The sequence below is a fragment of the Diabrotica virgifera genome, chromosome 9, assembly GCF_917563875.1.
Source record: "Diabrotica virgifera virgifera chromosome 9, PGI_DIABVI_V3a".
Taxonomy (NCBI): Eukaryota; Metazoa; Arthropoda; class Insecta; order Coleoptera; family Chrysomelidae; genus Diabrotica; species Diabrotica virgifera.
Window position 1 is genome coordinate 64,015,783 of NC_065451.1, and position 27,959 is coordinate 64,043,741.

General features: G+C 32.6%; 1 protein-coding gene across 1 annotated transcript in view; it reads right to left on the reverse strand.

The window, feature by feature from the left end:
• Positions 1 to 1,809: 1,809 nt before the first annotated feature.
• LOC126892876 (torsin-1A-like) overlaps positions 1,810 to 27,959 on the reverse strand; it is a 40,712-nt gene continuing 14,562 nt past the window's right edge. The window contains exons 4-5 of the mRNA XM_050662694.1: positions 20,805 to 20,952; positions 1,810 to 9,207 (exon numbers count right to left, since the gene is read on the reverse strand). Coding sequence (XP_050518651.1) covers positions 9,072 to 9,207; positions 20,805 to 20,952 — 284 coding nt within the window. The 3' untranslated portion in view covers positions 1,810 to 9,071. The remainder of the gene's footprint in view (positions 9,208 to 20,804; positions 20,953 to 27,959) is intronic.

A 27,959-nucleotide genomic window follows, 5' to 3' on the forward strand; every position in this document is an offset into this window, starting at 1 on the left:
TACCTAAAAATGTAAATCTTAAATAAATTTTCATATTATTACCAAGTCTCCATAATCGTACTTAGCCATATACAAATATGTGGTGGATTTGACAAATATTCAAAATATCTCGATAAAAACTAACTTTTCGAAAAAGTACTAAGAGGCAAAAAGTTTTTAAAACATTGTGTTTAACTAATGGAACTACAATAATAATTAAATTGGAACGTACACAAAAGTTTGGGGGGTTTAAAGGAACAAAACCACCATAAAATTTTTATGGGATGTCCAAATTTCACTATAATTTTTTCTTAAGATACTACTACCATAGGAATGCCACATGTCTATTTTCAATAAAAGATCTCTAATAGTTTTCGATATATTGGAAAAAATCGATTTTCATTTTGTAACTTCAAAGGGCTGTAACTTTTTCTATGTGCACATTTGTACTAAGGTAAGTTAGGTTCAATCGAACTATTTTTGGTCCCAGAATATGTGATTAAATTTATGACCTGTATTTTTGTTACACCCTGTATATAATAAACGTATGAAGTTTGTAGACCCAGTAGAAACAGAGTTGTAGTTCAGGAAGAGTGGGTTCTAATTCGTCAAATTCCAAATCGAATATTTAAACGTGGAATAATTAAAAAATTAAGCTCTTTTGGAGAAAAGTCAGTATCTTTTTTAAAATGTTTAAAAAAAGCTTTATTTTTGTTTCTTTTTTAAGTTACTAGCATCAAAAGTAAGTAAGTTACGCTCAGAATAAAATGATTCCTTTTTTTTTGTAAAAAAAGATCGTAAAAATCACCCCCTAATTAGCGTCTACAATTAAATTAATCGTCACCGCTTGATAAATTACTTTACGTATGTAGTGTTTCTATGATCTGTAAGTTTTGGAAAAATTTTAACAGCCATATTTTAACCTATTTTTGTCTTAAAAAAAACAAAAAATATAAAATATTCAGAAAAGCAAAACCCCCTTTATAGTCTAAAAAATGCTTTTTTCAGAATTTCAAAAAATTGTTTTTTACTTTAAAACCAATTTTTTCAAAAATAGGCGCTTTGAATAGATGGAACTTACAGACAATATAAAAAATAAACAAGTTAAGTAAATTGTAAGGCCGTTTCGATTCATTTAATTTCGGATGCTAATTAGGGGGTGATTTTCACGACTTTTGTACCAAAAATAAAAATAGGGGCCAAATTTATTTTGACCATATCTTGCTTACTTCGATGCTAGAAACTTAAACAAAAATAAAGATAAACTTTTTTTTAACACTAAAGAAAGTTGTAGTTTTTCCCGAAAAGTTCTTCATTTTTTGGTTATTTCACGTTGAAATATTCGATTTGGAATTTGACGAATAAGGACCCACTTTTCAATACCTACTACTATGTTTCTGCTGGATCTACAGACTTCATACGTATACCACTTTTTTACCTTTTTAAAAACTATAGGTATTTCTGCTACATATACCTTTTTTTTCGATTAAATACTTACTTATTGAGTAATTTGCGAAAATCATATTTACCCGAAAATAACTCGAAAAGTATTGACTTATTGAAAAAACTCTATGGACCAAAAGTTGTTAGTATTAATCAGTTTATCCAATTCTGGACTTATCTTGAACGTATATTTTTTCACTCCCGAGAAGGAGTGATACTTAACCCCAGTGCAAAAGCTCACAGTGGCACAATATCACTTTTTTCTTTGATATTTTAGCTATGTGTATACCAAATTTCATGCCAATAAAATGGATTCTTTAAAATTCGGAGGTTTTGCAATATTTTACCTTGAGTGAATGGGTTAGATCTGGAAAGAAATTCTGTATATCAACTTCAAATATTTTATTTCGCATTAGTTCTGAAAATTAATTTCTTTTACAAATTGCAAAAAATAATTTACATGTGAATTATCACTGCTAATTTTATTGTGTATTTTCTATTTTGTTGGTTTTTTGTAGTGTATTAATAATTAAATCATTTTTAGGAAACCGCTTCACTATTTTTATTAATCAATATTTAGCGTTTTATCTGAAGTAAAATAGGAATTCCAAAATAGAGATTACAAGCTCGTTAAAATTATTTGTGAAAATGCTGAATACTACCCTTATATCGTTGTCTATTACGCCAGCCAAGCAACTCAAATTTATTTTTCAATCTTGGCAAAAATTTCAATAAATGTCGCCACCGTCCAGTCAGGTAGTACTTAGACATGAGGGGCAAAGAGGTGTAAGTGGGCGGAGTTTAACACTGAATTCGGTTTTACCTTAAGGTGAGGTATCTATGTGTTTATTAATCAATGACATTACTAAGCAAAATCCCCAGAGGCGGAAACCAGAGTGGAGGGCGAGGGTAGTTATAAGGGTCAATGTCGCCGTTTTTATTATTTTTTTTTGTGACGCTCATGATCGAGATAGTGCACCAAAATTTGGGAATAAATAGGTCATGAACTAACTAAGTACAATCTCCAGGGGTGGAAGGCTGCGTGGCCGATAAAGGGGTAGGGGTAGGTGTGAATATAAAAAATATAAGGGGTTTTTGCGACATGCTAGATTGAGATAGTGCACCAAAATTTGGGAATAAGTAGACCATGACTTAGTAAAATCCCCAGAGCCGAAAACCAGAGTTGGGAATGAGGGTAGTTTTAAGGGGTCAAAGTCGCAGTGTGTATTATTTTTTTGTGACCCGGCACAACATTTGTCCCCCACGCAGCGTTCCGCCCCTGGAGATTTTACTTAGTAATGTCATGATCTACTTATTCCCAAATTTTGGTGTACTATCTCAATCACGACCGGCAAAAAACCCCAATATATTTTTAAACTCACCCCTGCATACCACCCCTTTGTACCCCAAGCAGCGTTCCGCCCCTGGAGATTTTACTTAGTTACCTCATGACCTACTTACTCCCAAATTTTGGTGCACTATCTCCATCATGAGCGCCACAAAAAAAAAATAATCCAAACCGCGACTTTTACCCCTTATAACTACCCTTGTCCGCCACTCTCGTTTCCCCCTCTGGGGATATTACTTAGTTATGTCATGGTCTACTTATTCCCAAATTTTGGTGCACTATCTCAATCACGAACGTCGCAAAAAAACCCCTTACATTTTTTTCTATTCACCCCTGCCCCACCCCTTTGTCGGCCACACAGCGTTCCACTCCTGGAGATTTTACTTAGTTACGTCATGACCTACTTATTCCCAAATTTTGGTGCACTCTCTCGATCATGAGCGTCAAAAAAAAAAATTATAAAAAACGGAACTTTGACTCCTTATAACTACCTTCCTCCCCCACTCTGGTTTCTGGCTCTTGGGATTTTACTTATTTATGTCATGGTCTACTTACAGCCAAATTTTGGTGCACCATCTCAATCACGAACGTCGCAAAAAACCCCTTATATTTTTTATATTCACCCCTATCCCCACCACGTTGTCGGCCACGTAGCGTTGCGCCCCTAGAGATTTTACTTAGTTACGTCATGACCTACTTTTTCCCAAATTTTGGTGCACTATCTCGATCATGAGCGTCATAAAAAAAATTATAAAATCCGCGACTTTGACCCCTTATAACTACCCTCGGCCCCAACTCTGGTTTCCGGCCGTTGGTGAAAGTCATGTACACAACTAATTCAATATGTCCCCGTATAGTTTTACCATATTACTTATCACGCACAAAATCCGCTCCCAGCTCTTAGACTATCAGTTCATGGGCAGACGAATGGAATGAAATAAAAACTAAGAAGCACGAAGTTCAACCCAACTTGACAAAATGTCAGCTATAAACAGGAAATAATGTTAGTTATTCTAAAAGCATCTTCTAGTTGCTCGTAGAAGACTAATTTGACTTCATTACTTACATCTTCCTCCATATATTCTTCTTAGGATTTTTTACTCGAAACTTTTAAGCACCTCTTGGTCCTTCTGTGTATAAAAGAACAAGGTTTGTTGCACAGACGTTGCAACTTTGAGCTGTATAGAAATTTCGGGGATCCTGACGTTGTAACATTCATTAAGGTAGCACGGTTAGATGGATAGGGCATGTAAGCATTTAGTACTGAGGCTCCATGTATGCAATAAGTAAGCTAGTGAAGACTGTGGTTACCAAATGTAAATTTTTGCCGAAATATTAGTGATTTGTAGTACGTGCGGTCTTTTTGACCACGTAATGACTATAGACCAGGGCGCATCTGTAAAAATATTAGTACATTTGGACGTTGAGAGGTGGCTCAAATTTTTTGCAGAAATTGCTTGAGAATAACTCATATTTGAGTTATCCTCCCACTCAAAAAGGTCCGGAACATTGTTTAAATAATCAAAATGTGAAAAAATTAAAGAAAAATTCAATTATTTTCTTCGTTTTTTGATTATAACTTTAAAAGTATTAATTTCCGAGAAAAATTGCACCGACATAAAAATTGCGTAATTAAATATCCTACAACATAGGATTAGCTAAAAGTTTTAAAAGTTGTCATCCTTGTTGCAAAATAGCAATAATTGGGAAAAATCCATAAAAAAATAATTATTAGCATTTTACGTTTTTCAACCATTTATGCTACACTTAGGACCTTCATATTTCACCCAGAAAAACTTTATGATATAATAAAACAATACTGTAAATTTCATTAAGATCGGTTTAATAGATTTTGCAAAATAAATTTTGCAATCCAATTTTCACAAAAAAAAAATTAATTTTTTCAAAATGTTGCAGGACTGAAAATAAAGTAGACAGCAAGTTGAATTGTATTTACATATAGAAGAATACCGTACCTCTCATTTTTTAATTTGCAAAATTAAAATCGGTTAACTACCACGGCGTCAGGATTTTTTTAAATAAACATTAATTTTTGGTACTACGCGCAGGACAACGGATACGTTCATTCTGATTGGGCATTCCAATGACCTTTGATAATGATTGATAAATTTTAATTTTTAGTACATTTCGATATAAATAAATAAATTTGTTTATTGCAAATTAAAAACACATAGTCTGTCCTTTGAAATACCACTTTTTTCAGCAAACACTTTCTTGGTTCATATGTTTTAAGAGCACATAGTAGCGATCAACAGGTAGCAACAAACGCAGTCCAAGATTGCGAAAGTTCTGCGAACTTTCAAAAGTGAGGCAACAGTGCGTCGGTAATTCGACACTGACAGTGACATTTATACTATCAAAAACAATAATTTTTATACACATAGGCGCGAAATGTTGCGAAGTCAGTGACGTTCGATTTCTTGTTATAAAAAAATCGATTTTTAGTAGTTCCAATGTGACACAAAATCTAGGCACCGGATAAAAAAGGTTATTTGGAGAAAGTGTATTTTTTTCTTTCTTAATGGCGGTACAGGCTCCTTTTTTCAATATATTATTTATTTATAGAGTAATTTCCACATACTAACATATTTCTGAAATTGGGTACTCTGTACCGCCATTCTTTATTATATTACGAATATGTGTACCAAATATCTCGACAAAATATTCAAAATTAAAGCCGCAATCTTGGAACGCGTTTGTTGCTACCTGTTGATCGCTACTGTTTGCTCTTAGAGAATAAAAGTTTATTATTTATAAACATATGCAATTGTTTAACCTTTAACTACCCGCGCATCAAGTTATAACATAACTACACGCGTGGCGTACTTTGTACGCCACAAGAAAATACACTTAAAAACAGCGAATTCGTTTAATTTTTTTTTTGAAAAAATACACTTAGTTGTTTGTTATAAACCTTATTCGGCATCAGTGAATACTTGGAGTTCCTTTTCAGTAAGCCAATTGGGATTTATAACTGGAATCGTGGAATAACTGGATCCCATGATAAATAAAATTACTAATAAAAAATTTTTTAAATGTGATTTTTTACAGGAGAAAAAGTATTGTTTATAAAGAAAAATATATTTTTTGCCATAATGACTAAAAAACAATTAAAATATGTACTTATATTACGACTTATAGTAATATAATCCTGGGGTATATTGTCCACCACCGGAAACAACAAATAATAAAATGTAAATTACGATCTTTCCAGAACGTCGATTATAACGAAACTAAAACCAAATTATAAAGCACATTCCAGTGATAGGTTAGAAAAATAAGCAAGGTCAAAAATTAAATTTTTAAATATATTTCCAGTAGAATTCTTATATCTGGCGTACAAAGTACGCCAGCGCGTGTAGTTAAAGGTTAAACAATATTTCACAAACAATAATCAAATTAGTTTGATTTTTGTGTAATTAAAATGTTAAAATACAACAAAATATAGAGTAAGAAAATAATATATTAGATAAATATTGGAAAAAATTTTGGTGGAAATCAAGTTGTGTGAATCGAACACCGCTGTCCTGCACGTAGCACCAGAAATTAATGTTTATTTAAAAAAAATCCTGACGCCTCGGTAGTCAACCGATTTTAATTTTGCAAATTGCAGATGAAAGGTACAGTATTATTCTATATGTAAAAAAAATTCAGCTTGCTATCTATTTTATTTTCAGTCCTGCAACATTTTGAAAAAATTAATTTTTTTTTGCGAAAGCTGGATTGCAAAATCTATTGAACCGATATTAATGAAATTTACAGTTTTATTTTATTATATCATAAAGTTTTTCTGGGTAAAATAATATGAAGGTCCTAACTATAGCATAAATGGTCGAAAAACGTAAAATGCAAATATGTACTTAGTTGAAAGACTGATAAGTTTGTACACACTTGAATGAATAAGGGAAAATGAAAATGTAGTATGTCAAAGTGTGTAAATAATTTTATTTCCTTAGCTGAGCGCTTTCGACATAAACGTCACTTTTTACACCTCTATGTAGCGGTACTTTTTTAGTATTTGACGTAAGTAAAAAAAGAGTTTTGTACTTCTTGTTCTTACAAGATCTCTTTTTTTATTTTAGCATTAGCTCCGATGATGACGTTTATGTCGAAAGCGCTCAGCTAAGGAAATAAAATTATTTACACACTTTGACATACTACATTTTCATTTTCCCTTAAATATGTACTTGTTTTTTTTTTATGTTTTTTCGCAACTATTGCTATTTTACAAGGGTGACAATTTTTAAAATTTTGAAAAAATCCTATATTGTAGGAAATTTAATTACGCAACTTTGATCTCAGTGCAACTTTTCTCGGAAGTGAATACTTTTAAAGTTATAATCAAAAAACGAAGAAAAAAATCTAATTTTTCCTTGATTTTTTGACATTTTGATTATTTAAACAATTTTTTTACCTTTTTGAGTGGGAGGATAACTCAATCATTATTATATGAGTTAATTCCAAGCAATTTCTGCAACGTCTATCTCAAAACATATGCGCCCTGGACTACTAGTTAAGGGTTAAATTGTGCAGCATACGTTGTAAATTATCTTCACTTTGAGAGATTAGTATTGTGTCGTCTGTATAGCAGATTATTTTAAGTTGTTTTTCTCCCATTTGGTATCTTTTTTTTTATTATTTCATCCATGATCAGGTTGAACAATAGAGGACGCAATGGAGTCTCCCTGTCTTATCCCATTGCCAGCTTCAATTGTTGGTGATTTTGATGTATCCCATTGCCAGCTTCAATTGTTCTTGATTTTGATGTATGAAATTCTTCCATTACTTGCTCTGAACTCCATGAGTTACCATGACCAAATTTCTTAGTTTTTTACTAATCATAAATGCAGTTACATTGTTCCTGCTTATTTTCTCCGGAGTGAAGTTTTTCTTTTCTATTTTTCCTGATGTCCTAAGATATCTAGTTCGTATTCTCTTATATGTTGGGCATTTTCCCAACTACTAGCTTGGTTTTCACATAATTTTACAACACACAACACAACAAATAAAACGAATACTTTAGTCAGACAAGTAAAAAGGGAATATTGACAGAGCTTCTTAAAACAGATGGAATACGACTTCTACGGAACACAAAAGAAATGAAAATACCGTGGATTCCAAGAGTTGCTGATACCAAAGTGCTAGAAAACTGGAATACATGGACCATGTTTAGAATTGTTTTTTTTTTATGTTTAAACATTTTCAATTTCTTTGCAACACGAAAATGCAGCAGCTGCATAATAATACTCTGGTTAAATCGGAGAGTGCAGGAAGAGTCTATACCGGTTTCGAAGGTTTTTTCCTTCTCATCAGTAGTCCTATATCCTCTTTTCTCTCCGATTTCCTCAGGTACAATACTTTGGGCCTTTCCGAATTGCAAAGAACGAAATGCCGCGGATGAACTAGAGCCATCTACCGAAAAATAAAATAAGTTGTCAATCGAAGTAGCACAGAAAACGACAATAAATATCGTTCCCATATGGGACTACTGGATATGGGACTACTGATGAGAAGGAAAAAACCTTCGAAACCGGTATACACTTCCTGCAGTCTCCGATTTAACCATAGTATTATGCAGCTGCTGCATGTTCGTGTTGCAAAGAAATTGAAAATGTTTATAAATTTTTAATTCATTTACTCTTTTGTTGAGTACTAAGGAATCTTTCTTGTTGGCTACCACCCTGAGCAGATGGGATGTGAATTATTTAAAATTCTCTCATCTTAGTTTCCTCGGCATCCTGTATGATTTATAAATTTTGAAAATCTCAGGAGGTGTAAACAAAGAAAGTACTCCACCTGTTATCAATCTGGTGGTATGGGAACGATATTTATTATCGTTTTCTGTGTTACTTCGATTGATAACTTATTTTGTTTTTTTTTTTTTAATTTATGCTATTATAATTACTAAAGTGTGAAATGCTAAGACTTATCATATAAGAAAGAGTAAAGGTAAGAGAGACGTTAGACAAAGGAGAATTTCCTGTCTGAGAAACCTTCGAGAATAGTACGATTGCGTAGTCAAATAACCTCTTCAGAGCAGCTGCAATTTAAGTACGGCTACCTATGATGATAACTAACTTATCATAAGAAAAAGAACGACAAGCTGAACATTTCAAGTGTCGCCTTACTAAATTATTATTTTTTTTGTTCACGATGAATTAAGGTCAATCTGCACTGGGTCTGGATTAACATTTGACAAACTATATAAATAGCACCAATGAGTGTTCCGTTCGAAATTAGTATTTTTGTTATTGTGGCTATATAGGTGTCGATTTTTTTCTTATAATTCATATCTCAACTTCTCTGGATATTTCCGCACCACTAGTTTGCCAACTTTTGCGCTGATTCTTTTACATCCAGTCTTTGAAAATAAATTGACACCCTCTGGTCCCCATTCGATGAATGACATTATTTCCCTGAAAACAAAAAACAATTGTAAATTAAAATCGATTACATTTCCCATCACCTGATATAACATTAAATTGTTTAAAAATACTAAACAACAACTTTTTGACAAGGAATGTCTCATAAACCAAACGATAATCTCTATATGTATTATAGAACACAAAAATGCTTAGAGCTTTAGTTGGTTACAAGTTTTGTAATAGGTCCTTAAAGCCTTCTAGCATTTTTTTGTCCGCTATGTATATCAAAAAAATTTCGTAAGATTTTTATTTACCACTTTTAAGATTTTTTTATTTAGCTTAAGGCCATCGGTACCTAATTTTCAAATATTTTACGGTTATCCCTACTTTTTCTGTCTTTACACGGCAAATTACGTGTAGTAAAATTCACACTGGTATGGATATGTAAACATTACGAGAATGTCATTCTACTTGAAAATGTCATCATTAACTTAAAGAGATGGCTTTTGAATGTTCTTGGATAACTGTTATTTGTATAATTGCAAATTATTAATTCAGTTAATAAATGTGATAATTTTTTCACTAACTATGTATTCAGTGATTGTAATAATTTATATATACAACAAAAACTAATACTCAATCGAGAAAAGAGGAAAAGTGTTAAAGTGATTTTTTAATAATATATTGTTACTATGGAACGCTTACAATTGTGAACATCTTTAACAACAAATACTTGGATTACAGAATATATTATCCTGATGTATTCTCTGCTTGGATCTTCCACAAATAATACACAATAAATAACTTTTTATTAAGTTCACGTCCTAAATCAATTATTTATCAAATACACTATATATCAATATTATTTAAACAACAACTCACAATATTCCCGATGCACTGTTAAATATTTAAAATTGTCACTGATTGTCACTGTCTGACTGACAATATGCTGACAATATTCTGTTCGACTGAGTGCGTTGTAAGACAAAGATAGATTTGGAAAATATTACCACGGACATTTTTGAAAAATTTAAACGCAGAATGAAAGACTAAATTATTACCGAGGGCCGAAAGTCACTTAGAATAAATAAAAAGTTTATTTTGAATGAGATATTTGAAATTAAAAATCACACTAAATTTTCTCTTAGTTTTTCACCCCTGTAACTTATTAAAATAAACATTATAGAAGTTCTCAGGGACTTTTGGCCCTCGCTAATAACGTAATCTTTCATTCTGCGTTTAAATTTTTCAAACACACTTATTAGTTTTCTCAGGATTCGAAAAAAAAAATGAATCCCAATTTGAATAGCATTGCAGCTGAAAATACGTTCCCCTTAATGCCCTGACAACTAATGGCCATTGGCATGGTACAGTTGAATTTTCAAATGAAATACCTAGTGTAGTGTGTGTGTGTTAAGTAAATGTCTTGTTGCTTCGCGAAGTCGACTTCATTGTCGTTACAAAGAGACGATAATTGTATCAGAACGTCTGCGGTCTTTCCGGTGAGTACCGATTCCAGAAGGATAAAAATTATTTTCATTTATTATTTTTAATAAATGAAAATGCATCTTAAAATCATCGAAAAGAATAAGCTAACCTAATCTAAATGTTTATTTGTACTGCCTGTGCAGGAAACTAATTGTGGACTATAGAAGATATTTATTTTTCCACCTACCTCTACCGAAAGTATACTTTCCCGGACCTGATTGTAGGGAGCAAAGTTGTACTTTTCCTCCCTAGGGAGGAAAATATTTTTCCTCCCTAGGGAGGAAAAGTAAAAGTGACGTCATGGTATTTCATTCATGAAATGTAACTTATTGACGCCCTGTACAATATCTATTTTCTATTACGTAAGTTTCTATACATTTTAACGTTTATTTATAAAACACTCTGTATTTTGCAGAATGGTAAAAAACCGTAAATTTTTATTTTGATTTAACAATGTTTACATTATTATTTTGACTTATATTTGACAGTTGACAGTTATATTGTACGTACTTGTTAGTTTTAGTTCTAATAATTTTTGTTGGTTAGTTACATAAATAAATTAAGTAAAAATGAAAAAATGACTTGTTATTTGAGGAAGGTGGAAAAACCATATGTATAACATGGGAGTAAAGTGCCTTTTCCTCCCTTGAATGATTACTGCCCTCCGCTACGCGTCGGGCAGTAAACTTCATTCTCGGGAGGAAAAGTAGCACTTTCCTCCCTTGTTATACAAATAGCTATTTACATAGGTCGAATGTAAAAACAATATAGTGTAGGAAACAGAGGTTGAACCTTGCAAAATGGACACAAGTCAGGTTTTATTTTTTTTTATGTTATATCAAGGGGTGCTTATTATAAGACTAACTTTTTCTGAAAAAATTTCGCCCCGGAACCCCGCTTTTCTCCCCCTTTAAAGGGAGTAATTTGTGGTTTTTGCGGAACGTAGCCCTTCCTGTACCTTTTACAAAAAAATTTTTTTATAGAAATATGAAGAGGACTATATTTTCTATGGGCCATTCCACGAACATACGCCTGTTTTGGATTACTTCGACAACGAATATTTTACTGTGTAAAATAAGAAGAACGAAAGTAAATTGCAAATTACATTGTTGTTTATTGGAATAATTATTAGCGCCATTTACTTTCGTACTTCTTATGTTCCACAGTAAAATATTCGTTGTCGAAGTAATCCAAAACAGGCGTATGTTCGTGGAATGGCCCATACGATTTATTTCCAGAAAGGCGCCCCAAAATTGACAAGTTTTTAAAAAAGATGTTTTTAAAAAATATATATTTTTCCGTAACTGTAACGGAAATTAAGAAGAAATCCTGCGGCAATTATTCACAAATAAGTGACAGATTTTTTGGTATAGGTTTCACTTAAGGGTAATTGCCCTATTTTTAATTACAGTGTGTTACATTTTAAAAAACCCCTTTTTATACCATCTGAACCGTTTATGCTAGAGTAAAAAGACTTTTAGCGATTACCCACGTACTGGAGCTATTTACAAATTTGTATAATGCATCCCCATTTTTCCCCGGAACCACCCCAAAAAAAGAAGAATTAATAAATAAAGTGATTTTCTTGGAATCCTTCACACACAATGCACTTTATTAATATACTTCATGCATCATTTTGTGCACATTATTATTACCCATGCATGGACACCAAAAGCGACTTCCTAGTGCAACCCCTGTGGCCAAAAAAAAATCCAACAGAATGGGGGGCTGAAAATTTTTTTCGTTTTTTGACTTTTGATCCATATAACCATATGCTTCATCAATAGTGCTTTTCAAAAATATATATGGTTGTTGCAACATCCCTGCGGAAACCACCCCTATTCTTGAAAATATACTTCAGAAACCACCCCTATCCCATGGCGAGCATGTTTTTACAATTTTCTCATTACCTATGCATTTTTTTTTTTAAACAAAACTTATACAAAGTTAAAGACCACTATTTACTCTAAAAATTAGGTTTTATTCATTTTTTTCGTATATGCAACCGTTACGGCACAGTGGTGCCGTAAACCTCATAATATGCTTTGGCGGGCTCCAGTTTTTGTTTTTTTTTTCGTCATCTGTTCGTTTTATTGATAAAGTACTTATGTAAAATAAAACAACACAGTGTAACCTACAAATTATGACCTATGCACATTTTACGTTCTTTGCGCCCCAAAGCCACAGTGGTGCCCCAAAATAAATTTTTGCATATTTTCGCCTCCTACACGCATTTTATTGCATTAATGCTACCTTAATAGCACAATATTCACCGTTAAGTGGTCGCTGAGCAGTGGCGGATCCAGGGAGGGGTGATGGGGGCTATTGCCCCCCTCTCAAACCAAGTGATATTATATTTAAAGATTATAAAAGTATTCATTTATTTTTATAGAAATTTAGCCAATTGGCACTCCCTTCCTAACGATGCTGGGTCCGCCACTGTCGCTAAAGCATAAAAGTACGCCATTCTTATAAAAATAATAATATAATATAAGTATTTCTATAAAAATAAATGAATATTTTTATAATCTTTAAATATAATATCACTTGGATTAAGAGGGGAGGCAATCGCCCCCACCACCCCTCCCTGGATCCGCCATTGCTCAGCGACCACTTAAGGGTGAATACTGTGCTATTAAGGGAGCATTAATACAATAAAATGCGTGTAGGAGGCGAAAATATGCAAAAATTGATTTTGGGCCACAACTGTGACTTTGGGGCGCAAAGATTATAAAATGTGCATAAGTCATAATTTGTAGGTTATACTGTTGTTTTATTTTACATAAGTACTTTATCAATAAAACGAACAGATGACGAAAAAAGAAACAAAAACTGGAGCCCGCCAAAGCATATATGAGGTTTACGGCGCTACTGTGCCGTAACGGTTGCTTATACGAAAAAAATGAATAGGACCTAATTTCTAGAGTAAGTAGTGGTCTTTAACCTTGTATAAGTTTTGTTTAAAAATAATGCATAGGTAATGAAAAAATCGTAAAAACATGCTCGCCAAGGGATATGGGTAGTTTCTGCAGTATATTTTCAAGGATAGGGGTAGTTTCCGCAGGAATGTTGCAATAACCATATATATTTTTGAAAAGAACTATTGATGAAGCATATGCCCACATGGATCAAAAAGCAAAAATCAAAAAAAAATTCCAACCCCCCTGAAGCGTCTAATGTCTTCTGATTGATGAGTAATGGTCGCTGGGTTTAATTAGTTAGGTAGTAGAGACAATGGACTGTTTAGATTTGTAGAGATAAGATATATATGGGCATTTAGTATAGCAAAAATGAATAAATGTGTGTGTTTGTACGCAAATGTGAAAAAGTTGACCTGGCTATATGTTCATAAATTGTATCAATGTTAGAGAAAATATCGCACCTACCTTTAAAATGGGTGTAATTGGCCGGTATCTCCAGGATTGGGCAGCATCTTCATGACGGAACGGCCACCCGGGTGGTAAACTAGGCAAATGTGTCTCGTTCGACGTAGAATTTCGTACTGACTTGAGTTTTGTCTTCCTTGTTCCTTGGCAAGGTTCAGGTACCGCCCTTTCGGGGTAAAGAAAACACATGTGGTTCCTTGAAACACTTTCTAGCCTGATACATGTGCCAAGCAAACTTTAATCCCCTTTTGTCAAAGTGAGTGCGTTCTCTCTTTCAACAAGAAAATATTTATGAACAGCCAGTGGTGTAACAAAGAAGGATTTAACTATGAAATCTATTATATAAAATGGAGTTAAACTATGTATATATTTATTATAAGAAAACTAAGAGGGTATTTGCTATTACATAATTAAGTAGTCATATGCCTAACTATAAAAAACTAATAAACTAAAATACTAAAATACGTTGCATACTTTCCCAAACATTCTCCCCCTCCAAAAACGAATGTTTTTAAGAACGATTGGAAGTATAAGTATAAAGATGAACATGAAGAGATAGAATATAACGTAGTAAAGAGATAGAATAAAAAAATGGTAAAAGATATAGAAGAGTAAAAATAGTAAAAGAGTTAGAATAGTAAAAGTAATAAAATAATAGTAATACAAGAAAAGTAATGAAAGAGGTAGTATAGTACAGGAATGCACTGAACACGAAATATGACTCCGTAAGCATACCCTGACCACCGAACGTCTGAGGTTGCCATGCATGGATGAACAAGCGCGTCGGACGCCGTTAACCGAAAAAGATATCTGATCCAATCGATTGTCAGGATAATACCGTAAGGACGAAATATTGATTGCCAGATAAGCTGTGGGCGTATTTTGACCACCGAACGTCTGAGGTTGCCATACATGGATGAACAAGCGCGTCGGACGCCGTTAACCGAAAAAGATATCTGATCCTATCGATTGTCAAAATAAGACCATTTTTTCCTATATAAATTTCTATTGATTGACAGATAACCGTGGGATGCGAAAGAAAGAAGAAGAACCGCGTCGAAAGCTCTACGAGGGGTCGTAGGTATTAGAAAGAAAGTGTTCGACGATAGCCGATAAGTAATAATAAAGTGATATTTCGACGTGGACCACGGTAGAAAACTGCCAATTGTAGGGAAAACCTGTAACAGTTGTGCCGGTGACCAACCACGACTAACACAAGCTGCGAGGTTTTGATGAGATGGCATTTAATGCCGAGAAAAACATGAGATCAGTCCTTGTATGTGGCTTATGATTGGCAAGAAAATAATTAAGCTAAGTAAACAATTGTGAAATTTGACCAAACGTGAAGATTGGACGAAAAACTCGTTGACAAAATGTGACATGGACATTATGAGTGCCAAGAGCTCCAATCCTGCTATTGGTGATCATGTAAAAGACGACACTAGAAATTTGGCACATACAAGTACAATCTGACATGTTAATCTAGATAATATTGTTGTAGCAGACATTTGGCCAGTAAAAGACACTGAGAAATAAGCCAAGAGGATAAAAAAAAAAGAAAAGACGTCAGTCGTACGGCTCCATTCCAGGAAAGTACCTTGATAATGGACGAATTCCTCCTTGGCAAACGAAAAGAGAAAAGTGTCAAATTATCTGAACCAAAGTCGCTGAGTACCCCGGGGTAGATTTAGATGGTTGCTTGCTGCGAATCATCGAGCTTTAGAAGCTGAATAAGCTCTAACTGTAGAGAGCGAGTAGATGAAAGAGAATCACTTCCTAGCAAACCGTCATGAATGTAGAAAGTAGCGATAGTGTTAGTGACGGCGTAGGAGAATGTGATCCTGTAGTAAACGAAAACTCTTGGAGTTTTGTAAAGTAAGAAAATATGAAGACGTGACTTGATGCAGACACGTGGAGAATATTCTCTGTAATAAACGAAAACTCTTGGAGTTTTGTAAAGTAAGAAAACATGAAGACGTGACTTGATGCAGACACGTGGAGAATATTCTCTGTAGTAAACGAAAACTCTTGGAGTTTGGTAAAGTAAGAAGATATGAAGACGTGACTTGATGCAGACACGTGGGGAATATTCTTGGAGCGGTTTACAAGGAGCCGATCTCCAGAGAACTCTCGAATAGTTCCAAAATTCCTTGTTAACGTTAATTTATCGATACCTTTGATTTATGTTGCAGATGAAGAAGTAATGAAAATATCGAAAACTAAGTAACAGAGGAAATGCCCTTTGAGGACTAGTATAAAAGTGGTATGTAGAGACACACCTCGAACGTCATATTACGTAGATGAACGTCGAAGCGAGAACGAATTTTGGATGTAAGTAACGAATTTAATAATTTTTTTTTTGTATAAAAAGCTGCGCAAGGAGCTGTGTAAATAAGTAATTAAGTAACTAATGCCCGGTTGCACCAACAGATCTTAAGCTTAAGTCGAGAATATCATAAGAATTAATATAATATAGTTATAATATATTACAATAAGAATACCATAATATAATAAGAGATATAATTGATAATAAGGTAAGAATCTAAAATTATGGTGCAACTCAAGTGATGCTCAAGGAGGCCCTATTTATAAGTAGAGCTTAGCTAATCTGCAACTTAAGATCTGTTGGTGCAACCAGGCATTAGTAAGTGGACACCTTAAGATCATATTCAGGAAACGGTGTCATATGCAGGGAAGAACTAAAATGATTCTTAGACCCGACATGTTTTTCTATGAGATTTCCTGAAAGGGTTTCCTAGCATACAAAACGACTATATGCCGGAAAGTAAGTGAGTATGTATGGAAAAGAAAATAAGGAGAATTATGTTGTCGAAATTATAGAGTACCATAAAAACCTTCGTGTTGTCTATTGTAAATAAAGTAAATAAATAGCTTAGAAAATATCCTCATAAACTTGATTGTGCTGGGACAAAAACTGCAGATTTAGATATGTTTTCGACTTTCTGAAACCTTTGTAGAAGCAAAGTGCAAAAAGCAAGTGTAAATGTGAAAGTAAAACGAAATTGAAAGAGCCATAGGGACTCGCTCCTATAGAATATTACCGAAAATCGTTTCTAAGGCCACAAGTTGATTTGGTTCGCAAAGAATTCGATCAGAATGTAACAGAAGAAGAACCAATTCAGCACCTATAAGATTGCCTATAGGACGTGGTTGTTTGAAGAAGAAGAGTTTACTAGAAAAGTCTGAGCTAACTGAACTGAGCGGTTTGAGACATATCTAATACAAAATTGTGGTTCTCACTTGATATAATGTTTGAAGAAGCGGTTAACTAAGAAGCAAAATTCATTTGCAGGTTGGTTAAAATGAAGAGAAGTGTGAGACGATGATTTGCAACCCTTACTGTGAAACGAATGAATGCATGAATGAATGAGTAAGGTGAAATCAAGCAGTCTACATAGAAATTATGTTGTTTAACCAACGCGAAATGATCTTAAGACCTTTTAGTCAAACAAAAGACGAACCTGTATATAAAATTGTGAAAACCAAAACAAAAGAAACATTATTTAACACCTTGAATAGTAACCCTATAGGGTGATATGTGGCACCAAAGGCTAGAGTTAACGAGATTACGAAGAACGTAGAAAGTAGAAGTAATGAGAAAATGATTGAGTACGAATAGAATGAGTAGAACAAAACTGAATGAATTAAATTGAGATGAAGCGGTGCGATGTGTGAAAATTTCAATAAAAATGGTTTCGAATTTATATGCCCGTCTACGAATAATTCAAAAATATTGACTTGCTGCTTGAATGTGAGTGTCTGTTTCAATCTAGGGTGTGCTGCTTGGAGCGAAGAATTGGAGGTGTTTATTTTGCTCAACATTGCGAGATAAGAAGTAAGAACGTATGTAAAGCGACAATGCAGTCAAAATTAAACAACGCAAACCAACGAAAAATGAATAAATGCTCTAGAATTGAATAAGACAAATTATACTATTTGATGTGAGACACAAATAATCGCAAATGAGTAATAATATTATTGCCAATAGAACGAATATAATAATATTATACCAATAATACAAGACAGCAGAAATAGCAACAAATAGATAAGTACAGTAAGGATAACGAAACAGGTACAGATAGAATCCAAATAATTTAAGAAGAAGAACGTGTAAGAAAAGTATGCGGATAATACCAGATTGAATAAAAAATAATCACTTAAAATCATATAGCACAATAAATAATAACCAATGTTGTATTATTAAACAATGAATGATAAATAGGTATAATAATAGAAAAATCAAAATGTTTATATAATCAAATAATTGTATTATGTAATGTAATCAAATAAAATTGTTAAACAGTATGGAACACACTTAATTATGCAAATTAAATAGATGTAATTGAAATATGAATAGATTTTTCGAAGGACCGTTTAATTGATATTAAGATATTAATGAAGTAAAACAAAGGATGAAATAACTATATTAATTAATTAAAAAATGAAAATCCTGGCTCGATAGTAACCAAAATGAAGCGTCTAATGTCTTCTGATTGATGAGTAATGGTCGCTGGGTTTAATTAGTTAGGTAGTAGAGACAATGGACTGTTTAGATTTGTAGAGATAAGATATATATGGGCATTTAGTATAGCAAAAATGAATAAATGTGTGTGTTTGTACGCAAATGTGAAAAAGTTGACCTGGCTATATGTTCATAAATTGTATCAATGTTAGAGAAAATATCGCACCTACCTTTAAAATGGGTGTAATTGGCCGGTATCTCCAGGATTGGGCAGCATCTCCATGACGGAACGGCCACCCGGGTGGTAAACTAGGCAAATGTGTCTCGTTCGACGTAGAATTTCGTACTGACTTGAGTTTTGTCTTCCTTGTTCCTTGGCAAGGTTCAGGTACCGCCCTTTCGGGGTAAAGAAAACACATGTGGTTCCTTGAAACACTTTCTAGCCTGATACATGTGCCAAGCAAACTTTGATCCCCTTTTGTCAAAGTGAGTGCGTTCTCTCTTTCAACAAGAAAATATTTATGAACAGCCAGTGGTGTAACAAAGAAGGATTTAACTATGAAATCTATTATATAAAATGGAGTTAAACTATGTATATATTTATTATAAGAAAACTAAGAGGGTATTTGCTATTACATAATTAAGTAGTCATATGCCTAACTATAAAAAACTAATAAACTAAAATACTAAAATACGTTGCATACTTTCCCAAACACCCCCATTTTATTAATTTTTTTTTGGCTACAGGGGTTGCACTAGGAAATCGCTTTTGGTGTCCATGCATGGGTAATAATAACGTGCACAAAAAGATATATGAAACATATTAATAAAGGGTATTGTGTGTGAAAGATTCCAAGAAAATCACTTTATTTATTAATTCTTCTTTTTTTTTGGGGTGGTTCCGGGGAAAAATGGGGGTGCATTATACAAATTTGTAAATAGCACCAGTACATGGGTAATCGCTGAAAGACTTTTTACTCTAGCATAAACGGTTTAGATGGTATAAAAAGGGGTTTTTTAAAATGTAACACCCTGTAATTAAAAAAATGGCAATTCCCCTTAAGTAAAACCTATACCAAAAAATCAATCAATTATTTGTGAATAAATGCCGCAGGATTTCTTCTTAATTTCAGTTACAGTTAGGGAAAAATATATTTTTTTTAAAACATCTGTTTTAAAAACTTGTCAACTTTGGGGCGCCACCCTCGCTAAACGGTGGATGATAGACAGATGCTGTCGGGAAATAAATCGTAGAAAATATAGTCCTCTTCATATTTCTATAAAATAAATTTTTTGTAAAATGTACAGGAAGGGGTGAAAAGGGGGGTTCTGGGGCGAAATTTTTTCAGAAAAAGTTAGTCTTATAATAAGCACCCCTTGATATACCAGAAAAAAAATAAAACCGGACTTGTGTCCATTTTGCTAGGTTCAACCTTTGTTTCCTACACTATTAGATATTTAATTAGACTACAAGTAAAAATTAGACAAAATACATAATTGCTTAAAAAATGTGTCTGTCATTAATAATTAATATTATTTAGGATAGCAACCCGATATATCCATTTATCGTTGGCTGTAATCACCGCTTCACATTCTAAATGAATCCACACGTTGATGAACGGGATTGGACACTAATGAAATCCTAAACACTGCCAGATTCCTCTAACAAGATAAATACTGTCCTGTTGTTTCGCTTTTCTCTTTCAATTTCGCTTCTCCTCATGAGTTGAAATTTACATTATTTATTATTACACATCTTGCAAATAATCTTGCAGAAGTCTAAACGAAAAAATATAACTTATTTTTTAATTGGAAAATCAACTTTTAAGTAAACAAATAGGATAACTTGTTAACTAATTATTAATATTTTTTTCACCAAATTTTGTGTGTCTCAAAAGCAAAATTGTATTTATGTTTATTCTGATTCCGATTCAAATTTCAATGTTCTTTTTTTTTCAAATATTATACATAAAATTTTATTTAGAAAGTCTAAAAAGAAGACTTTTAAAAATTTTAAACTTCTATGGTGACGACTTCTTTGAGGGATCTAAAAAACTCATTTTTTGTTATAAATATTTAAACAATGATCCCGTAAAATTAAACCGATAATTAATAAGAAAATCATTTATTTCTTTTTAGTAAACTTTTTTTTGGAAAGACCTCAATTTGAAACCTATTCCTATACAATTTTTGTCATTTTGACTGAGTTATTAGGAGCAAGTTTGATAAAAAATTAATGACATTTATTTTGCTCATGGCTACACTAATATGAATGCATAGTTTCCACTTACTTTATATCATCATCAGTGGGATTTGTGATCCCTCGTTCTCTAAATTGATCCTTGATACATTCTTTAACATGCGCTTCTTGCATAGGTAAAAATGGTATGTAATGGTCGATTAGATTACTTTTTACGACATCTGAAAATTGAAAGCCGCCTACAAAGGAAATATATATAATAGTCAAAGTATAGCCTCATTCTTTCAAAATTAGGTTACATTAGTGTGGACTCCTCGCTTACATACTCCTATACTAAGTATATTTCACAAAGCAACTGTTCTAGACACTCGACAGTCAATGGTCCACTCTACTGTACGGCATATGAAGTAAGAAAGTAAATTGTTCTACAGTCCGTCCCACCTTGACTTTTGAGTATAGGGAACATAGGCAATACAGTCCTTATGAGAGTCATTAGCGCGGTGATGCCGATTTTATCAAAAAAATTTGTAATCGAACATTAGAGAGAAGTTAATTTGATATACTATAGATATTACGCATATGAATCCTAAAACAGTTTTAATTTAATCTTTCTAATTTTCGATAACAAATTCTCACCGGCTAAAAACTCTCATAGCGACTGCATTGCCTATGTTCCCTATACTGTAAAGTCAAGTAGTGCGGCAGATTCGTGCAAATATTATAAGTAGTGTTGCCCAAAATCGGTCTTGGTCTTGCAGTCTTGGTCTTGTTCTTGCGTTTTCGCAACACCAAGACCAAGACCGTCTAATTTTAGCAAGACCAAGACCAAGACTTACCGTGCAAGACTTGAGCAAGAACAAGACTAAGTCTGCGAGACTCTTGCGTCTTGCAGTTAGAACTGAGGGTCGTTTTAGGTCGTTAGTATAAGTTCGGCTATATTCTTAGATACTCTATGAGAAACAAAAAAAATTGTAACAACAATTTTGAAAATTGGACTTTACGAACAATACCATAAACATACATAGCGAATCAAAATATCTATTAAAAGAACACTCGACACATTTGCCATGTACTCAGAGGTCATTATTATAATGTAAAAATAAATTTTTTTAGTAAATTCTTTCTCAGTAGCCGACTTCTTTGCTCTGAAATTAATTGTCCTGGTTTTGAGAATAGTCGTCTTCTAATCATATTCATATAACACAACATTCCTGCGTTGCGACGCCTACAGTAATATCGAATATCGTATCCAAACTTTTTAAAAATATGTCACCTTAGCACTTATATAAATTTACATAAATATTTTTTTTCATTATTAGTTTTCTAGGAATCTAACCAGAAATCTTATCAGTATACATTATTATAGTAAGACTATTGTGTATACTGATGTGTCCTGTGTTATGAGGTCACTCGGCTAAACAAAATTTGCCGAAACAGCGCGGCTATTATTTGTAAGTATCGTAACCAGACAAAAGTATAGAGATAATGCCGGATATCGTGTAAACATAATACCGAAATATTAACGGGTCATTTTTAATGTCTCAAATTTCCTAAACCTGTTGTCCACTGTAAGTGATTTTTTTTTAATATTGTGTCTTATTCTTTATAAATATCGCAGTAATAATAGATATTGTTGCTAGACAGGTCAATTATTGTCAGTGTATACCGGGTGTACCAATCAAACTGTGTTTTTCTCACTCTGTGGAATATTATAGCATTATGCTAACTTATTATTCTAGCACGCAATAGCATACTGAAATTAAAGCCCAACTATAGCCTCATATTTTCTTAACATTATGTTTTTTTATTCATTCACTTATATTGGATAATACAAAAGTTAGGTACTTTTTTAACTAGCCATGTTTTTCATCAATACAGAATGTTAATGGGTAATTCGGCACGAAAAAGTAATTACAGTTTGCTTCATAAACGTTTACTTTATAAATGCTTTGTTTACCAAATAGGGGGGTTGAAATTATTCTTACGAATTGACGATTTATTTATTGCTCTAAAACCGGTTGAGATGTGCAAATGAAATTTTGTGGGTTTTAAGAGGTAGTTTTAACTTTAGTTAGTTAGAACATAGGCAGGGATCACTTAGATCGTGGGTTCAAACCCCACCCGGTGTCAGTTGTTTCCATATTTATTAATTTGGCTAGTCTTTACTATGGCTATGATATTCAAGATTAAAATGTACCTCTTTGTTACGTTGTTCTAAGATATGCAATAGGCTAATGGGCAACTGCGAGACTCTTGCTGCAAGGCCAAGACCAAGACCGGGAGCGCAATACCAAGACCAAGACCAAGACCAGGTGTACTGGCGCAAGATCAAGACTGTCTAAGTCTCGTCTTGGTCTTGCATTTGGGCAACACTAATTATAAGAATTGTGCATTTAATGATAGAAGCCTATAATTTGGACCACACATACTACTCATATAAAGGTTCAAAATTAGATATGAGGCCATCTCAGATTTTACCTTTTACAAAAATGGCGGGCATTCAAAATGGCGACGATACATATGTGACTAATAGCACGATAACTTTTGAACGAAAAGTCCGACTTTTACCAAATTTGGTATATGAGTTCTTTTTTTAGTGTACCAGGTTGACCTCTTGAACCCGAAGAATTGGTGTACCAGAAGTTGTGTTTTTCCTGGTTTTTTATGTAAAAATATGTTGTTTTTTTTTCAATTCTTTCACCCTGTATATATTAATTTTTCAAAATGGTAACACCGGCATTAAAAAGAGCGTAAAAATATTTTTATGAAATATTTTGAACTCTTTAGTTCTGTTAAGGCTATGGGTACATAATTCGCAAATATTTTACGTGTATCCCTACTTTTTCTGTCTTTAGACGGCAAATTACGTGTAGTAAAATTCACACTGGTATGGATATGTAAACATTACTAGAATGTCATTCTACTTGAAAATGTCATCATTAATTTAAAGAGATGGCTTTTGAATGTTCTTGGATAACTGTTATTTTTATAATTGCAAATTATTAATTCAGTTAATAAATGTGATAATTTTTTCAGTAACTATGTATTCAGTAATTGTAATAATTTATTAGTACAACAAAAACTAATACTCAATCGAGAAAAGAGGAAAAGTGTTAAAGTGATTTTTTAATAATATATTCTTATGGAACGCTTACAATTTTGAACATCTTTAACAACAAAATACTTGGATCACAGAATATATTATCCTGATGTATTCTCTGCTTGGATCTTCCACAAATAATACACAATAAATAACTTTTTATTAAGTTCACGTCTTAAATCAATTATTTATCAAATACACATCAATTATTTATCATATACCAATTTAATCAATAACTCAAAATATTCCCGATGCAATGTCAAATATTTAAAATTGTCACTGATTGTCAGTGTCTGACTGACAATATATGCTGACAATATTATATTCGGCTGAGTGCGTTGTAAGACAAAGATAGATTTGGAAAATATTATCACGGCATTATGTTCATTTTTTTCGAATCCTGAAAAAACCAATAAATATTTTTGAAAAATTTAAACGCAGAATGAAAGAGTAAATTATTACCGAGGGCCGAAAGTCCCTTAGAATAAATAAAAAGTTTATTTTGAATGAGATATTTGAAATTAAAAATCATACTAAATTTTCTCTTAGTTTTTCACCCTGTAACTTATTAAAATAAACATTATAGAAGTTCTCAGGGACTTTCGGCCCTCGCTAATAACGTAATCTTTCACTCTGCGTTTAAATTTTTCAAAAATACTTATTAGTTTTCTCAGGATTTGAAAAAAATGAATCTCCATTTGAATAGCATTGCAGCCGAAAATACGTACCGATCCTCTTAATTACCATTTAATAAATGCAGAACGTATCTTCACATGTACCTATGTGCAGCAAATTCGTGCAAATATTATAAGAATTATTGTGCATTTAATGGTAGGGTAGAAGCATATAATTTGGACCACATATACTACACATACAAAGGTTCAAATTTAGATATGAGGGCATCTCAGATTTTGTCTCTTACAAAAATGGCGGGCATTCAAAATGGCGACTAATAGCTCCATAACTTTTAAACGAAACGTCCGATTTCAACTAAATTTGGTATATATGTTTCTTTTTTGACGTGAAAGATGACGTCTTGAACCGGAAGAATCGGTTTACCAGAAGTTGTGTTTTTCTTGATTTTTTATGTAAAAATTTGTTGTTTATTTTTTCAATTCTTTCACCCTGTATATTAATTTTTCAAAAAGGTAATACCGGCTTTGAAAAGAGCGTAAAAATATTTTTAGGAAATATTTTGAATTCTTTAGTTATCTTAATTACCAATTAATAAATGCATAACGTATCTTCACATGTACCTATGAACCTGTGTGCGGCAGATGCGTGCAAATAATATAAGAATTATTGAGCATTTAATGGTAGAAGCATATAATTTGGACCACACACACTACACATACAAAGATTCAAATTTAGATATGAGGCCATCTCAGATTTTGTCTTTTACAAAAATGGCGGGCATTCAAAATAAATCAGCCGCACATAGGTACATGTGAAGATATGCATTTATTAAATGGTAATTAACATAACTAAAAAGTTCAAAATATTTCCTAAAAAATATTTGTACTCTCTTTTCAAATGGCGGTATTAGCTTTTTGAAAAATTAATATATACAGGGTGAAAGAATTGAAAAAAAACAACATATTTTTACATAAAAAACAGTAAAAACACAACTTCTGGTTTGTAAACCGATTTTTCCGGTTCAAGACCTCGATCTTACTCATCAAAAAAAGAAGCTTGATGCCAAAGGCTATAGCGGGATAAGATGGTCAAAAATGCCCCCGCACCGATCAGCCTCGCTACTTATGTTTTTGATAAAGGATATAAAAAGATACCCTCATGCAAATTTTTAGCTTCCCAGAGGTCCTAAAACTTTTTAAATCGAGAAAAGAAGAATTTTTAGGTTTTATTTTTTTGTGAGCGCAGTTTTACTTTAAAAAATCTGAAAAAATTCAAGAGATTGTATCTTTTGAATACAAAACAACCTGATTTTTTTCAGATTTTTGTAATAAAAAATAAACCCAGGAAAAATTGTTGAAATTTTCAAAAAATTTTTAGGTTATGATAATATGATTTGGCCAACTTTTAAATAGTATTTTTTTGTGTACTTTTTGCCGTTCTTTTGAATGGCAGAGCCAGAATTTTTAATATCTGAGCGGAAAGAACGAAAAAATCGAAAAAACCGTTTTTGGCTGTCACGAGATGCATCTCGGGACAGCCAATTTTAGGATTTAGGATCCTGACTACAACTACTGAACAAAAACTAAAAGTGTGAATTTTGTCATAAAATTTGTTATGTGGGGTTATAATAATATTTGGAACAACTTTTCCAAATACCTTTTTTCGATATCTCTAACGCTAAGCAAATCGAATCGCATATCGAAAATTCACCCTATTTGTGGATTCGCAGTAGGCCGCGTTTAAAATTTAAAGTTCAGTTGACTATTTTAAAAATTGTGAACCATCAACCTCTATGACTGCAAAATTTCAAATTTGTATATATTTTGATAGCCGAAACATAGGGGTGTCTTCATCTTAAATGCGACACACTGTATCTTATCCATTCGATAATTTATTGCAACTAATATAGTCGTATTTTTTACAGATTCAAAATATACAAGGAAAATACTGACTAATTCCCTAATTTTATCATAAAAAAGTTCAAATTGATTGCATTGAAATTTTGAACCAATTAATGCGTTTTAATATAATAATATTATTATAATTATTATAATATAATAGAGTGAGTTTTATGTATAGAAACCCTGAGTATCTCGGAAACGACTTGCACGTTTTTCATAGGTTTTGGTGGGTAGGGGTTTTTTAATGCAGCCGATATTAGAGTGATAATTACATTGTTGTCAGATTTTCAGTTTTTCTGGAAATCTAATGAACTTTCTTATTTCAAATCGAACACCCTGTATATTTTTTGCGTTTCGAAGTCCTTAAGATATACTGATTATTTTGTATATTATAGTCCCTATACCTAAATGCCATAGTTTCGGAGTTATTGCTACATTGATTTAAAACAATTTAAAGAAATTATAAAAATCAATTTTTTAGGTCCGTGTAGGCATTATTTTACGTTCTTTGGATCATTGGGAACAAAAAAGGTCTTTTATAATTTTTCTCTGAAGTTAATCGTTTTCGAGTTATAAACAATCTAAAACTGAAAAAAATCGAATAATGACCTATTTTCAAGGTTCAAAAACAAAAATAAAAAATATTATTTTTGAAACTGCGGTGTACCCAAATTCAAGCTAAACCCTTCTTCCAGGAGCTCGCTATAAAATTTTTTGGCACGTTTGATTCTAAAACATTGCTTTTTAATGAATGTTACTGAAGCGCATATGAGAGGACGGGCGATCGGGCTGCATTAACAACTAAAAAACAATATTTTAGAATGAAACAAGCTCAAATTACTTATTGTTTACTGATAAAATAAGGCTTCAGCTTGAATTTCTGTACTTCGCAGTTTCAAAAATAATATTTTTGATTTGTGTTTTTTAACCTTGAAAATCGTCATTATTCGATGTCTTTTCAGTTTTAAATTATTTATAACTCGAAAACGATTAACTTCAGAGAAAAATTACAAAAGAACTTTTTTGTTCCCAATGGTCCGAAAAACCTAAAATAATGTCTGCCCAGGCAAAAAAAATGATTTTTATAATTTGTTTAAAAAGTTTTTTTAAATAAATGTAGCAATAACTCCGAAATTATGGCCTTTAGGTATAGGGAATATAACATGGAAAATAATCAGTATTTCTTAAGGACTTCAAAACGCAAAAAATATACAGGGTGTTCTATTCGAAATAAGAAAGTTAGTTAGATATTCAGAAAAACGGAAGATCTGACAACAATGTAAGTATTACTATAATATCGGCCACATTAGAAAACCCCTACCCACCACAATCTATAAAAATCGTGCAAGTCATTTCCGAGATAATTGAGGGTTTCCATACATAAAACTCACTCTGTATATTAGATGTGATCGTTCATGGGTATTCTTTCATTTTTCCGACTGTATTAAGTATTACACCTTAATTGGTTCAATACTTCAATGCAATCAATTTGAACTTTTTATGATAAAATTAGTGAATTAGTCAGTATTTTGATTTTATATTTTTAATCTATAAAAAATACGACTATACTAGTTGCAATAAATTATCAAATTGATAAGATACAGTGTGT